The sequence below is a fragment of the Pan paniscus genome, chromosome 1 (assembly GCF_029289425.2).
Source record: "Pan paniscus chromosome 1, NHGRI_mPanPan1-v2.0_pri, whole genome shotgun sequence".
In the NCBI taxonomy this organism is placed as follows: domain Eukaryota; kingdom Metazoa; phylum Chordata; class Mammalia; order Primates; family Hominidae; genus Pan; species Pan paniscus.
This window is the reverse complement of record NC_073249.2, coordinates 168,063,653-168,079,352: the sequence shown is the minus strand read 5'-3', so window position 1 is coordinate 168,079,352 and position 15,700 is coordinate 168,063,653. Positions and strand designations below refer to the sequence as shown.

Below are 15,700 nucleotides of genomic sequence, written 5' to 3'. Positions count from 1 at the left end.
CTTATTTTCTTCACGGACTCTTTGCCAATTAGTAAAGAGATTATATAGCAAATATATTATCTTACTTTAAAGAGACCAGAGTCTCCTATCTCTCGCTTCCCCCACCCCATCAGTTGTGGCATTCCTTCATCTTTAATTTCTTCCTTCGAAAAATATTTATTTTGTTATTGTATAGAGATCAGGGCATGGGCCACACAGCTGCACACCTGAGCAAACAGAGGGGCTGACTGATTTGCTGTTGTAATGAAAAACATTAGTTTTGGGTTCATTACTGTGATTCCACAATGGGCACCAAATCCCACTTAAGACCCACCGAAGAAGTCTTCAAAGGGACATGGTTTCAGGTCTGTGCCTGGTGAGAGTGCTGCCTCTTCGAATCTTTGCACAGAAGTAACCTACGGTTGAAGACTCAGACCTGTCAGATCAAAACCAACCCTGGCCTCCAGACCTTGAAACAAGTCAAAACAGTGAACCTTACTCATCCATTTTCAAAATATGGCCTGTTTTCTTTACAAAATGCAGCAAAGCCTCTCAGATGGGCGCTGGCTGCAATATTTGATATATTAGGGAGAATCCTGACTCCTTCCAGGTTTCTGCCCATCTGTTTTAAATCCAAATGGCTTGGCAGAGGATGGTTTTTAGTTATGTATTTTTTTCATTTCAAATGGAATTTAAAACAGCAGGGGCAGAAAGCCCAGATATGGATGAGAGAGAAAATAAAAAGGCTCCTGGAATTCCCCATTCGCCTTCTACATGAAGGAAAAAATATCGGCATTTGTTGTAAACCTACTATGTGTCAATGTATCACTAGGGAGTGTGATGTTGCTGAGCCGTTGGAATTTTATAAAATTTTAAATGTTTTTCATTTTCTTCTTCAGAGGTGGTCTGATTTCATGATCAAGAGCTTGAACTTAAAGTCAAATCCTGCTCCTGCCTCCTGCAGTCATGGGGCCTTAGCTATTCTCTGTAATGACTCTAGGTCTCAGTTTCCTTGCCTGAGAACAGGCCTGTGATAATTACCTTGATGGGCTATTGTCAGTTTTAAATAAGGTAGTGCGGAGGCAACTACCACAGGAATGGTTCTGCCTTAAGAATGAACTACGTGTGCATGTGTCTTTATAGCAGCATGATTTATAGTCCTTTGGGTATATACCCAGTAATGGGATGGCTGGGTCAAATGGTATTTCTAATTCTAGATCCCTGAGGAATCGCCACACTGACTTCCACAATGGTTCAACTAGTTTACAGTCCCACCAACAGTGTAAAAGTGTTCCTATTTCTCCACATCCTCTCCAGCACCTGTTGTTTCCTGACTTTTTAATGATTGCCATTCTAACTGGTGTGAGATGATATCTCATTGTGGTTTTGATTTGCATTTCTCTGATGGCCAGTGATGGTGAGCATTTTTTCATGTCTTCTTTTGAGAAGTGTCTGTTCATGTCCTTTGCCCACCTTTTGATGGGGTTGTTTGTTTTTTTCTTGTAAATTTGTTTGAGTTCATTGTAGATTCTGGATATTAGCCCTTTGTCAGATGAGTAGGTTGCGAAAATTTTCTCCCATTTTGTAGGTTGCCTGTTCACTCTGATGGTAGTTTCTTTTGCTGTGCAGTTTATTGCGGCACTATTCACAATAGCAAAGACTTGGAACCAACCCAAATGTCCAACAATGATAGACTGGATTAAGAAAATGTGGCACATATACACCATGGAATACTATGCAGCCATAAAAAATGATGAGTTCATGTCCTTTGTAGGGACATGGATGAAATTGGAAATCATCATTCTCAGTAAACTATCACAAGAACAAAAAACCAAACACCACATATTCTCACTCATAGGTGGGAACTGAACAATGAGAACACATGGACACAGGAAGGGGAACATCACACTCTGGGGACTGTGGTGTGGTGGGGGGAGGGAGGAGGGATAGCATTGGGAGATATACCTAATGCTAGGTGACGAGTTAGTGGGTGCAGCGCACCAGCATGGCACATGTATACATATGTAACGAACCTGCACATTGTGCACATGTACCCTAAAACTTAAAGTATAATAATTAAAAAAAAAACCAAAACTACTTTGGTTATCCAAAAAAAAAAAAAAAAAAAAAAAAAGAATGAACTAGTGTGATTTTCAGAAAAAACCTGGGTTTTCTTTGCTCACCATCATCTGGCTGCTCAGTTTGTTGACGACTTGAGGGTACTATATTCGGACATGGCAAGTTAAACCACATACTATCTGGAACCACCTGCCCCTGTGGCCTCCCCTCCTACCTTGTCCCCTCCCCCTGAAGGAACCACATTTTCTTTTCTTTTCTTTTTTCTTTTCTTTCGTTCTTTTTTTTTTTAGACGGAGTCTCGCCCTGCTGCCAGGCTGGAGTGCAGTGGCAAGATCTCAGCTCACTGCAACCTCCGACTCCCTGGTTCAAGCGATTCTCCTGCCTCAGCCTCCTGAGTAGCTGGGACTACAGGTGTGCACCACCACACCCAGCTAATTTTTGTATGTTTAGTACAGACGAGGTTTCACCATGTTGGCCAGGCTGGTCTCGATCTCTTGACCTCATGATCCACCCGCTTCAGCCTCCCAAAGTGCTGGGATTACAGGTGCAAGCCACTGCGCCTGGCCCGATATTCACTTTCTTAAGATAAGACTTTAAGAAGACATTGACCAGAATTGCCCATTGAGAGACCAAAAAGTAAATAATGAGTAATGCATTGTGACCCAATTTTAGAAAGGCAGTAGATACCTCTAGCCTGGTCTGCAAGGTTTGATAATAATAACAGCAACAATAATCACTAAATGGATGAGCTCTGGTAGTTGACATTTTCTTTTGATCCCCCCAGTATCTACTCCCTCCTAGATCCTGATTTTCCTTTGAAGATACCCTCTTTCCTCCCTGTCTGGCCATGTGCTTTGAATGACTCCACAACCTTGGTTTCAGAGGTGGGCACTTGACCTACACTTAAGCTGGTCAATATATCCCACTTCACCCCTTGGCCATACTGATTGGTTCAGGGATGTGTATGTGACCCAATTAGATCAATGAAGCATAATTCTGGGAGGCTGTGAGAAATTGCTGTAGCCCTCTGACCCCTATGGATGGAGAGTTGGGACTTTCTGGACACTACCACATGGAGACTGAAGATGAAGCTAACACTTCCCAGAGCAAGCTGAGTGACAGACAGAAATCAAAGCCTGATGATACCATTTGAACCCTGTATATAGCCATGTCTGGAGCTACATCTATGATGGTTTTTGACTGATATATTTCAATAAAAATCCTTTCCATTTAAACTAAGTTTCCTGCCTCTTGTAACCATGGAATTCTAACTGATACATTTATGATTTGCTGGCACTAGGTTAAGCTCTTTTACATATATTGACCTATTTAATCGTTACAACAACACAATGGGAGTAGATATTATATTATCTCCATTTCACAGTGAATGCAACTGAGGCTTAGACAAGTGAAATATTTTCCCACTGACAGCTCGAGGTTGATATTAGAATTCAGGTCTTAGCCACTATGCTGTTTCCTCGGCATGCGAATATGGCTGGAGAGTGGCAGCATGGTTCTTTCTCAGGATTCCATATCCTCTCAGGCACTTCATCCAGTTCTCTCCCTCCCCTCCCCAACACTGGTAACCCATTCCTTCATTTTGCTGTCCTTTCCCTCATCTCTTCTCCCAATCTCACACCTTGACTTCAATACTCCCAGGAGATAAACATTAGGCCCTCCACCTAGCAAGTTCAGAGAGCTCAGGTTTAGAGCAAGCTCAGAGAGCCTAAGGCAGGAGACTGGCTGAGATGACCCCTGCACAGCCCCCAGGCCACCTTGTTGTGGAAGCTATGGCCTTAGCCTGGGTGCTGGTGATTGCTTCTTCCTTTTCTGGCACAGAGCCACTCTCAGAGGCTTCTTTGACAGCACCTAGGGCAAGCCAGGCTGATAGGCACCCTGGTCGAATAAGGCATTTCACTGCCTGGGCATTTGTGTGCAGCTGGCTCTGTTTGAAATCCTGCCTTTTTCTGACTTCACTTCCTGAATGTGCTGACAGGCCTCTGAGCCAAGCCAAACAGGTTCACAATGCAGTGCCTGCAGAGTATTCCCCCGTGAGTGCAGCTGGGGAAACAAAACTTTTCTCCAGCCCACAGAGAGGACCTGCCAGCCCTTATATGACCAAGAAGTAGGCCCTGTGAGACCTCGTTGAATCTTAATGGGAAATGTTTTTATTTCAGCTGTGTGTGTGTGTGTGTGTATGTGTGTGTATTCCTGATTGTATTCCTGATTTTTTTTTCTTAAATTAACAAGTCGACAGTAAAAACTAGCTAATTATTCTGTGCCTGCTGTATATAAGTGCTTTAGATGTATGTTCCTCCCAACAACCTTCTGTGCCAGCCATGATTGGCCTCATTTTTGCAAAGAAAGAAATTGAGGATTAGCAATCAATGGTAAGGGACTGGCTCCATGCTCCCCAGCTACAAGTGGCAGAGGCTAGATTTAACGCAGGGGCACTTCACTCCAAAATCTGCATGCCTCTGAGTCATAATACCTCAATTCTCTCCCCTAACTCATAATACCTCAATTCCTGATGTGTTTGTTCAGAAGTGCAGTGAGGAACAGTGGGAAGGGCAGAGGCTCTAGTGTCTTTCTAGCTCTGAAGTTTGGCAAGATAGTTTTTTTCTCTAAATCTCAGTTCCTCATATACAAAATGAAATAACAGTGCCTGTGTGGCAGAGAAGTTGCAAAGTTCAATGAGATAGAAATTTACGTGGCAGTACTATTCAGGAGCAAGGTCCTGTGTGGACAAAGCCAGTTCTTTGGAGTCAGGAAGAGTTGGATTCAGCTTGAGCTTCCACAAGTCACTTATTTCCTAAAGTTGAACAAGACCTGATGCTCCATTTCCCCTTAACACCAACCCTGGAAGTCCTAACACAATGCCTGCTACATAGGAGACATGTAGCAAATGGTATCTATTATAAATATTATATACGTGTCGGTTTTTATTATGCTTGTAGCAAGCATTATTGGTTCCTACCAGAGGATATCATTCCTACTGTTGGTTCCTACTAGAGTTAGAATATACTAGGTAATGCTATAAGAACAAGCAACCCTCAAATTCAGTGCCTTAAAGCAACAAATTCTTGGGGGATTTTGCTCATGCTAAATGGTCGCTGTGGGTATGCTGGTGGTCAGGAGTTGTGAGAGAGGAGAGTGGACTCTGTCCACATCATTATCATTTAAGGACACAGGCTGATGGACATTGCATTCCTGTGTGTCCACAGTTGCCAAGGCAAAGAAAAGGGAAGATGTTGAATCTTGTACTTGCTCTCAAGGTGTCCTATCTTGGTGTGATATGTCACCATTGTTTGCATTTCATTGGCTGATGCAAGTCAGAAGTCCTCTCGCATAAGTTCAAGGAGGTAGGAGATGGCAAAGTACAAGCAATCATGGTGGGTTCACTTCCTAGTCATGAATGATTTTGAGTCTAGGAATATGATCTGCTCCTGTCCAATGGGACAAAAGGGCAAGTCTACTGGGGTGGAGGTGGGGAGCCGCTAGGAAAGTTTCTCTTGTTAATAAAAACAGAAAGATGGTAGTAAACATTCCTGCATTGCTGGTGACTATTGTGTTGACTTATGATGCCGGAAATGCTGCAGGTATCTTGAGTGCTCACAAGAAACTTCCTTGACACACTGAGAACGGTGAAATGAAAAGATAGGAGGCACCTGAACCCGTGATTATGTCATTAAGCCACTACATTAGCCACTCGTGGACTTGTTTCATAGCTGGTCTTCTGGTTTACGTTGCATGTTCTGTTGCTGGCCCCTGCACACATCTTAACTGGTAGAATGGTCAATAATAGAACAACTCAGGTGCCTGCCCATTTTTCTCCAGGATAACATAATATCAGGAGAAGTTCCCCCTTCAAGCATGAACCTAAGATCAATCAATACACCCTGGAAGAGATTAGTCATCAGCCCAAGGTGATGAATGTACAATCCTCAGGATTTTTGGGAAATATTCAAATTCTGTCCAGGGGACCAGTGAGTACCTACAACCTAAGAAGGCAATAACTGTATTGGCCATCTGGTAACACAGTTGTTTGAAGCAATAATGAGGCAATCATCAAACAATGTTTTTTAGTGATGTACATGAAAGAAGTTTGTATAGCAAGAAACTCTCAGGGCTTCTCAGCACAGAAGTGTTCATTCTCTCCAGAGAGGGGGAGTTTGCAGAGAGGCAAGGAGAGTTCATTAGACATTGCTGCGGCATGGACGAAATATCCCAGGAGACTATCTGATTACCTTTGCTCAGATGCTGTGCACATCAAAGAACCTTCTGATAACTAATTCAGTCCTCAGGGTCCTTGATGTAGACGTAGGGGTGTGCACTGAGTAAGAGACCCAAGGTCACCAGGATTTCTGTTTCTTGGAACAATATAGGTGAAAAATATGGTTCTTGATGCCTGGGGACCAAATTGTGCCCCACCAGTTACTGGAGCCATGGCCTCAACAAAAGCACTTAAAACTCACTGGGAGCCTCAGCTTCTGCTCCCATGAAACATGACTACTATCAATGGGCATCCCGAGAACAGTGGTGAAAATAACATGAGACAGAAGAGGCAAAAGAGCTTTCGAAACTATAAGAGTACGGACGGGTGAGTACAAATGTCATTGCTCATCACTCTTTCTTTTGCTTAGTATGCTCCAGGGATTCAGGCCTTCTCATAACTACTAGAGTGCACCAGAGTCTTTCCCAGGCTCTCCCTCATGCTGATTCTTCACCTGGGATGTCTCACTCCTATTCATCTGCTCTTCACATGGGGAACTCTTAGTCTAAGATTTCTCAGCTCAAGTAGTTCTCCAGAAATACTTTGTTGCCACCCCAATTTAGATCTTCTCTTTATTAGTGCCCAGTTCTTTTTCTTCATTGCACTTTAATCATATATTTATTTGTGTGTTTCTTTTCCTTCCTCCCTCCCTCCCTCCCTCTCTTTCTCTCTCTCTCTTTCTTTCTTTCTTCACGGAATCTCTCTCTGTCGCCCAGGCTGGAGTGCAGTGGCGCCATCTCAGCTCACTGCAACTTCCGCCTCCTGGGTTCAAGTGATTCTCCTGCCTCAGCCTCCTGGGTAGCTGGGATTACAGGCACCCACCACCATGCCCAGCTAATTTTTGTATTTTCAGTAGAGAGACAGGGTTTCACCATGTTGGCCAGGCTGGTCTCGAACTACTGACCTGAAGTAATATGCCTGCCTTAGCCTCCCAAAGTGCTGGGATTACAGGTGTGAGCCACCGTGCCTGGCCTTGTGTGTTTATTTACTGTTCCTTTTAGCTAGATGAGAAACTCCATGAGGGAAGGCATCCTGTTGCTTTCACTCTTCTGTGTTCCTGGTTTCTGGCACAAAATAGGATTTCAATATTACTTGTGGTAGAAAACGAGTGCTATGGGAATGCAAAATGTTATTATCAGTTCCCTCAACATAATTTGTTTATACATCAAAGAGTTTATAAAGTTTGGGTCAACTAGCCTCATTGAGCTTAATCAATTCTAGGTGACCAGATAAAGTCAGGTTTGGTCTTGCAGCAGTGAAGACCAGTTCTGTGCTATAACCCTGGAAGGCCTGGCCTACACGGTTGCAGGTCTGTTTCATTCACATCTGTTTATTTGAGCTTCCTGACTCTGAACAGGTGGGCTCTAGACCATTTTGTGAGAAGATTTTCTTTCAGGTATCAAATGGACCCAATGGAGAGGAAAATGTAAGTATGGAGCAGGTAGCATAAGAGGAAAGCAAACCTCCTGGTATCCCTCTTTAGGCCTAACTCATCAGAAAGTTACATAAGAAGAAAGGTGGCATGATGTAGCCTGGACCAAGCCATCTTCTTCCCATTTGTCCCCCAACTGTAAGACTACTTTAAATACCACAGGCATTCTAAACAAAACTGAAAACCTATCTTTGGTATTTCACCCCTTACCTAGCTTCTTCTTCACCAATCCATCCTCCAAACTGTTGCCAGCATGAATCATTCTTAAGCTGAGGGTATTATGTCCCCACTCTGTTTCAAATTCACCTGCTTTCTCTGTCACCTATAGGATAACATGGAATGGATATTAAATCTCAACCCAAGCCTTCAACTTCCCTGCCTCTTCTCCCTTCAGTTTTCTTCTCGTATCTTTCTTCCGAGCTTCTCTAAGCAGCTTTCAGGTCCCTAAACACAAGACGTTTTCTCATACTTCTCTGCCTTTGCATGCACGTTTCTTTCCAATCTTTTCTGCCTGGTAAGGCCCACTGGATCAGCTCAAATGTCGCCTCTCCCATAAAGCATTTTCTAATAATGTCTCCTTCTGCTCCCATCTGGCACCTTTTTCTTATAGCATATATCTTGTGCCTTTAGAATAGTTTCTATTTCATCTCCACATTCCACTCTACCAGAATGTGAGTTCCTTGAGAATAGGGATTATATTTTGCTCATCATTGAATCCCCACAGACAAGCAGAGGGCCTCAAAGAGACTCAGGACCAGAGGAATGCCCTGCTTTATGATGTCCAAAAGTCCAAAACCAAACAACTCAAGTTAGGTTCCAGAGTTAGGAAAGAATAGTTTTACATTCTGGGGCCATCCCAGCTTCTAACCCTCTTCCCCTCTTCTATGAGATCCTACTTGACCACCATAGAGGTGGGTGGAGGAGGCAAGGGGCAATCAAACCAGAAGTCATGGTCTCTTTCCTTGGTTCATGAATGCACTTCTCTAGCAATGAAATGACATGGAGGAATAGATGGATTAGCATGATTCCTGTCTCAGCAAGCAAACATTGGGTACTAACTTCTGGACCCCTGAAATATGTCTAATTTTACTAACAGAAAGTCCCCTCTCTCATTACCAATGAAGCTGGTTGTTTTAAATGAAGACACATCTGGAACTGTTTTTGTGCCTGCCCAAGGACACACATAGGCTCCATTTCCACCTTCAAAACTAATGTTTCAGGCAGACCCATTTAATGTAAGAAGATGCTCACCTGCATTAGTGGAGGCAGGAAGGGACACTCTGTGTGGCTGGATGTATGAATGTGCTAACAGCTTAATTCTTTTAAGAACACTCACTAAGAACTGGGCTTTAGAACTGGAGGGTTGGCCAGGTTGACTTTGAGGGTTGATCCATCATGAGTTATGCACCTGGAAATGAATGAAGTATATTTACTAGAAGAAACTAAGACTTGGAATTATGTTGGAGGAGGGTTTGAGCTCACTTGTTCGTTCAGTCATCAAACATTTATTTTATGAACATCTACTATATGCCAGGCGCTACATTAAAAGTTTGGGAGTCCATTGATGAAGAAGATAGGGTTCTGACCAGGAGACACAGAGGTTCATAATACATTTTTGTATGTGCTATCATAGGATTTTTGATAAAATGTTATCATGCTCATTAGGGAATTATTCATTCCTTTTGAAGATGGAGTTACTAAGGGAAGCTTTACAGAGAAGGTGTCACTTACGCCAAGACTTGAAGAATGGGTAGGATTTATCAGTTGAACTAGAAGGAAAGGTATTCCAGGCAAATACATGCAAGCAGAAACATGAAGGGGTGAAAGAGCATGGGATTTAGATCCATACAATGATATGTTTCTGATAGTGGGCATGTAGCTTGTCAGTTCATGGTTTATTAACCTTTTTTTTTGAGTCATGGAACTCTGGGAGGGTCAAATAAAAACAAAAATTTCTCTCCTCAGAAGAGTGTGTACAGACACACAAACACAACTTTCTGGGCATTTTCATTGAGTTCGTGAACCCTCTGTCCTGATAGACACAGAGGGTTAAATGTCCTTGATTGAATTATTTTATATATGTAACATATATATATGTGTAAAAAAAAATTAAGAGGATTAATGACGATGTGTCACCAGCTTCATCTTCTCCAACTATTAGTGTTACCTTAATTCAAAGATTAACTCATTGAAGGCCCATAATAAGCTTAACCATTAAGTGTTTATAAGCAGTTAATCTTTTGTCTCCAAAATTTACCAGAGATCATGGGTTAATTTCCTCTACCACAATTACTTTTTTCCACCCCTTTTGGTTAGAATGGTTAGAATTTCAAGAATATACATTTAGAACGTTAATTGAAACAATCAAGCATGGGGATAGGCCTGAGTTTCAGACTTTTTTTTTTTTTTAACACTGAAATCTAAAGCAAACTGGGGAGTGGTGTGGCTTTTCTGTGCTGTACTGTTGTCTGGGCTTAGTCTACCTTTGCAGGTAATTAATTCCCCAGCCTGCTTATTTTTTCTAGTTGGCTCTTGTTTAGCTTCCACAGAGCCCCACCCCAAAATGCTTTATTGTCCCTCTGCTATTTCTACATATGGTCAAAATCATCTCACCTTCCGGGTTGCTGACATCGGCAAATTCAGTTTGGCAAACTGGGCTCTGCTCCCAGTAACCCTTTGTTCAAGAAGTGTTATTACAAAGGAGAGTATATCCGAAGCTAACAAGCCTGTCCAATCTCTTCCACTCCTAGATAAACTCCTAAGGAGAAACTCTTTGTGTATTTGGATTTACAGCCACAGGCAGGATATTAGCACTCCCAGACCTACTGGGTACTAGAACACTGCTAATGAGCAAACAGCCCTGACTCAATTAGTGGTTTGTGAAATATTCCTGGATATCAAATTGCTTTTGCTGCCTGATAATCACACTGGCTCTTGGTATGAAAAGCAACCAAGCAAAAAATTGTTCCCTTGTTGAGCACTGCCTTGTTGATCTCCTAAGTTATATCTGTAGGCAGAATTCAAGTTTCCCATTTCCCCAGAGCTGAGGTTTGATTTATGCATGTAATCATTGAGTTAGTGTTCATGTTTTCTCTTGTGAATCTTTTCCATAGTATTAGATTACTATCTTTTGAGACTGATTCTATATTTAAACAAGGTTGATTATTTTAGAAACAAATTAAGAAATAAACTACAGACAGATCCAAAATGCTAAACTGTTAGTTTCCACAGGCATAGGGGTTTATTTGGGGGTGAGGTAGTAGAGAGAGAGATAGAGATGGAGAAAGAGGGAAATAATTAATGAAATTGGGAGACTGTTTCATTCAGATCACAACTTCTAGTTTGACTCTTCCTAAATTCTTTGCTTCTTAATTTTCAAGTCACTTCAGATTGCAGCAATGTTAACCTCAGCAACTAAAAATAAAAACTTCAGTATATAACTTGGGAAGAAAAAAGTAGTAAAGGGAAGCAATTCAAGATCTGTTATTGGTATTTGAATACATTTATTGTGACAAGAATGCTGTTATAAATATTCATAAGCAAAGGCCATCTTTTTATCTAGGAATTGTCAAAGAGAAGATTCCAAATTGGAAGGATACATCTTTTGTAAAATCTGCCACCAATTCCTGCTTTGAGAATAAGCACCTATTGTTAAATTTCTACTAACATTATAAATGGTCACAGCACATGCCACTTGATACAATCCCAAACTTTGAAATGTTTGACTTCTCAGTGGGCTGTCCCTCTCCACTGCAACCCCCCTTCCTCCAGCCTCCTGAAACATCGCACTATCCTTTGGTAAGCAATTCCATATAGATAGCTGGGGGAGGAGGAGTATAACCTGACCATAGCATCAGGTACGTCAGGTACATTTATTTCTAAAGTCTAGTAGAGAACAGTTTTTACTGCTTAATAGTAAGAAGCACTGAGAGTGATTTTAATCGACATTCTTAACTCTTTCAACTCCACCTAGATAGCTAGTATCTACAGATGATGCAGAAAAGAGGTTGGGGAGTACTTTCCAATAGTTTATTGTATTTTCTTAAATATCCTTTCTGGAATTTTCAGAAACAAAACATAAAAAAATTATATACTTTATTACAAATGGTAAACTCAGAGTGCTCCAAATCTCTTATTTACAAACAACACTGGGCAGGATACCCAAACAAACAAACAAGAAATAACTTACAAAGGCATGAAGCTGTTTATTGACAGTAATCAGCTTTCATCAAATTAAAAAATATATATATGTACATACACAGTTAACGAAGGCAGGCCAGAAAGAGTTCATCTGTAGGCTCAGCCTCGCTCTCACAAACCTCCCTCCTGCCGCCCCTCCCCAACCCTCCCCCCGCTTTGTGTTCTTAAGGAGTACTACAGAAGCAATCTACAGTCTCTATTGCAGTTTGTAACCCCCTCCCCCTCCCCCCTTTAATACTGAATGAGATCGAATGTTAGGTCCATGCAGTTCTTGGTCAATGTTAACGAAAAGTCCAACGTTCCGTTCGCGCGGGGACAGCCCGTCCGCAAAGCGGGGCAGCCCGCAGGCGGCCGCTCCCTGGCTCCACGCCAAGGGAGGGCGCGCCAAGTCCTTCCCACTCGTGCACACTGGGGGCGCCGTCAGGACGCAACCCAGTCCAACTTGGATACCCTTGGCTTTAGTTCTCGGACACTTCTTTTTTCTCTCCGTCGCAACTTGTCAAGTTCTCAAGTCTGTCTCTCTGTGTTATTTTTTTCTCCGTTGCCCCTCAGCCCCCGACGGTCTCTCTTCAAAATGTTTGCAACTGCTGCGTTAGCATGAGTTGGCACCCACTGTTAACGTGGTTCATGACTTTCTGTTTAAGCTGTGCCACCTGTTCCCTGAGCATGTTGGCCGTGGACGCCAGCTCCGAGTTCTGAGCTTTCAAGGTTTTCACTTTTTCCTCCAGCCGGGCGATTCTCTCCAGCTTCCTTTTTCGGCACTTGGAGGCAGCGATGCGGTTCCTCATGCGCTTCCTCTCCGCCTTGATCCGCTCCTGGGACTCCATGTCGATGGGGGACAGGGGCGGTGTCTCGCCGGGCATCTCGGGCACTGTCTGAGGCTCCTCCTTCAGGGCCTGCAGCCGCGGGTGCTGCACGGGCATCTGCTGGGGCAGGTGGTGCGGCGGCTGCTGCTGCTGCTGGGGTTGCGCGGGAAAGGCCAGGCCAGCCGCGCCGTAGGAGGGCGCCCCGCCGCCGCTGCTCAGCGCGCCTGGGTTGAAGTTGCTGAGGTTGGCGTAGACCGGCGGCTCGCTGTGCAGGCTGGCGCTGAAGCCGCCGCTGCCGCTGCCCCCTGCCACCGAGGCTACCGCGGGAGCCACCATGCCTGCCCCGTTGACCGGCTGCGCCGCCGACGTGACGCTGGGCAGCGTGTTCTGGCTGTGCAGTTCGGCCAGGGCGCGCACGAAGCCCTCGGCGAAGCCCTCCTGCTCATCTGTCACGTTCTTGGGGCACAGGAACTGGGTGGGGGTCGGCGTGGTGGTGATGTGCCCGTTGCTGGACTGGATTATCAGGCGCTCCAGCTCGGGCGACGCCAGCTTGAGCAGCCCCACGTCGGGCGAGGTGAGGAGGTCCGAGTTCTTGGCGCGGAGGTGCGGCTTCAGGCTCCCCACTGGGTCGGCCAGGTTCAGGGTCATGCTCTGTTTCAGGATCTTGGGGTTACTGTAGCCATAAGGTCCGCTCTCGGACGGGAGGAACGAGGCGTTGAGGGCATCGTCATAGAAGGTCGTTTCCATCTTTGCAGTCATAGAACAGTCCGTCACTTCACGTGAGGTTAGTTTGGGCTGCGCGCACAAGTTTCGGGGCCGCAACAGGGCTCTGGCAAGCGGGAGACACCCGCGCCCCCCGGAGCCTTTGACAGGGAAAGTTTCTCTAAGAGCGCACGCACCCGCTGGCTGTCGTCCCCGCTGCGCCCTCCTCACCAGCTCGCTCCAGGGAGCGCAGGGTTAATTAAGATGCCTCCCGCACTCTTACTTGTCGACTCGCGCGCGCTACCCGGCTTTGAAAAGTCGCGGTCACTCACTGAGCGCTCTTCGGGCGCAGCGGTTCCTCGGAGTCCGCAGGAGAACTCACTTCCCAGAGCAGCGGCTCTCCCCGCGGCGCGGATCAGTGCGGACCCTGCAGTGGCCGGCCGGCGGCGGGTCTCGGCCGCCCGGACTCCGACGACTTGTCCCCTCCTCCGCTGCTAGGGGGAGGGGGCGCCCGGCAGCCGCGGCTCGCGCTCGCCCAAGTTCAGCAACCGGTGCTAGCGAAGCTGAGCGCACGTCCTTCTTCTCTCGCGTGGCTCTCCACCGCCTTCTGGTCTTTACCGCCGCGGAGAAGCCTAAGACGCAGGAAAGGCTTGCAAAAGTTCGCTCCGGGACTCTGTGCCACTTGTCTCCGGTCCTCCCAGCCGGGAAAGTTCTTTGCTGCTGCAGCCGCTCGCCGACTTCCCCCGGCGGGCGCGTGGGTACCGCTGCTTTCCGCCGCTGTCAACAGCGCCTGGGCAGCAGGGCTCTCCTCCCGGGGGCGGCTGGAGACCAGGCTCTCTGGGCACTCCCGAAACACCAGCCCGGGAGCCACAGGCGCTAGCTCTGGGCAGTTAGAGAGAAGGTGAAAAGAAAATAAGATTTGCAGTTCGGACTATACTGCCGACCTGGCTGGCTGGCTGTGTCTGTCTGTCTGCCTGAGTCCGCGCACCTCCACTCCCGCCTCGCTGCTTCAGCCACACTCAGTGCAACTCTGAGCCCTTATCCAGCCCGAGCTCAACACTTATCTGCTACCAGTCAACCCCTAAAAATAGCCCATGATGTCACCCCAAGGCCTTCCCATTGGCTCGCGTCGCTCTCAGGGGGGCGGGCCCGCCCGTCACCATGGAGACTCCACCCTAGAAGATTCTTCTCTGGGCCCGCGGAGGCTCACGGGATGAGGTAATGCTCCGCTGCCCTCCTACAGTCGGGCCCTTCTTTCTCCTACCCTCCCCCCTGCTGCACGCCTCTCGGCCCTCTCTTCCCCGGTCCCCTCCCCGGGCCGTTTTTCCCGGCCCGCCCGGTGCATTGTGGGCTGACGTCTTGGGGTTTGACTGTCTAGTGACGGTGGCTGCCGCGAGCGGGCGGACGCTCGCAACCTCTGACGGAGGGGGGCTCAAGTTCACGGCTGCGGACGGGGATGCGGGGGATGCAGGGACCCGGGAGGCCAGGGAACCTGGCCAGTTGTTTTGGGCCAGGGGTGCGGGCGAGGGGTGGTTGTTGTTTCCCCACTTGTGGGGCCCGAAGTCATCCACCGGCGGCCGCCACCGCGCGGGGCTGGAGGCTGAGAATCCAAGTACGCTGCCACCCCCCCCGCACTTCCGGGGGGGCGGGAGTACCGCCCTTAAGGTGGCTCTGTGAAGTCCCAGGTGGGGGCGAGCCTAAGGAGACTTAAGTTTAGGGGCGGTCTCCCGAGAGTCGGCCCCCCACGTTGAGAACGCTCCGAAGTTTGCATCTCGGTCAAGTTCAGGAGCGACGGTCCGCGGGGTCGTCTGGCTGCTCGTAGAAGCCTAGAGATTTGTATTGCCCGAAACTGGACGCTCAGCTGAGTCTCCGTTGCACCCCACTTCATCCAACGGGACCGTGGGGGAAAGGGCGCGGGGGTTCACAGCTTTGCCTCGGAGGGGCAGTTTTTATAGTGGGCGCAATTGGTGGGTAACAGGGTCCAGATGGGAACAAGCGTGTAGGCGATCCGAAACTCGGGGAACCCCGGTGTTAGTCTACTCCCCCTCCCGCCCCCGGACAACACGCACACGCTTAACACAACACGCACAACATAACGCGCGCGCGCGCGCGCACACACACTCCATCCGCGCCGAGTTGCTTCCGGGAAAACAAGCCCAGAAGGCGGCGGACACTCGCATAAAGTCACGCAGTAGTACTCGGAACCCCGGGGTAGAACCTGGACTTCAA

General features: G+C 46.7%; 1 protein-coding gene across 1 annotated transcript; it reads right to left on the bottom strand.

Annotated features, from left to right (window-relative positions):
- Nucleotides 1-11,778: 11,778 nt before the first annotated feature.
- JUN (Jun proto-oncogene, AP-1 transcription factor subunit) lies at nucleotides 11,779-15,391 on the bottom strand. Its single transcript, XM_003824222.7, has one exon. It carries the CDS (start codon nucleotides 13,526-13,528, stop codon nucleotides 12,533-12,535), a length of 996 nt encoding a protein of 331 aa, XP_003824270.1. The 5' UTR covers nucleotides 13,529-15,391; the 3' UTR covers nucleotides 11,779-12,532.
- Between the last annotated feature and the right edge of the window lie 309 nt (nucleotides 15,392-15,700).

Bases quoted from the DNA above. Each gene is read 5' to 3' on its own strand.
- JUN (XM_003824222.7), bottom strand. From the start codon at position 13,528: ATGACTGCAAAGATGGAAACGACCTTCTATGACGATGCCCTCAACGCC.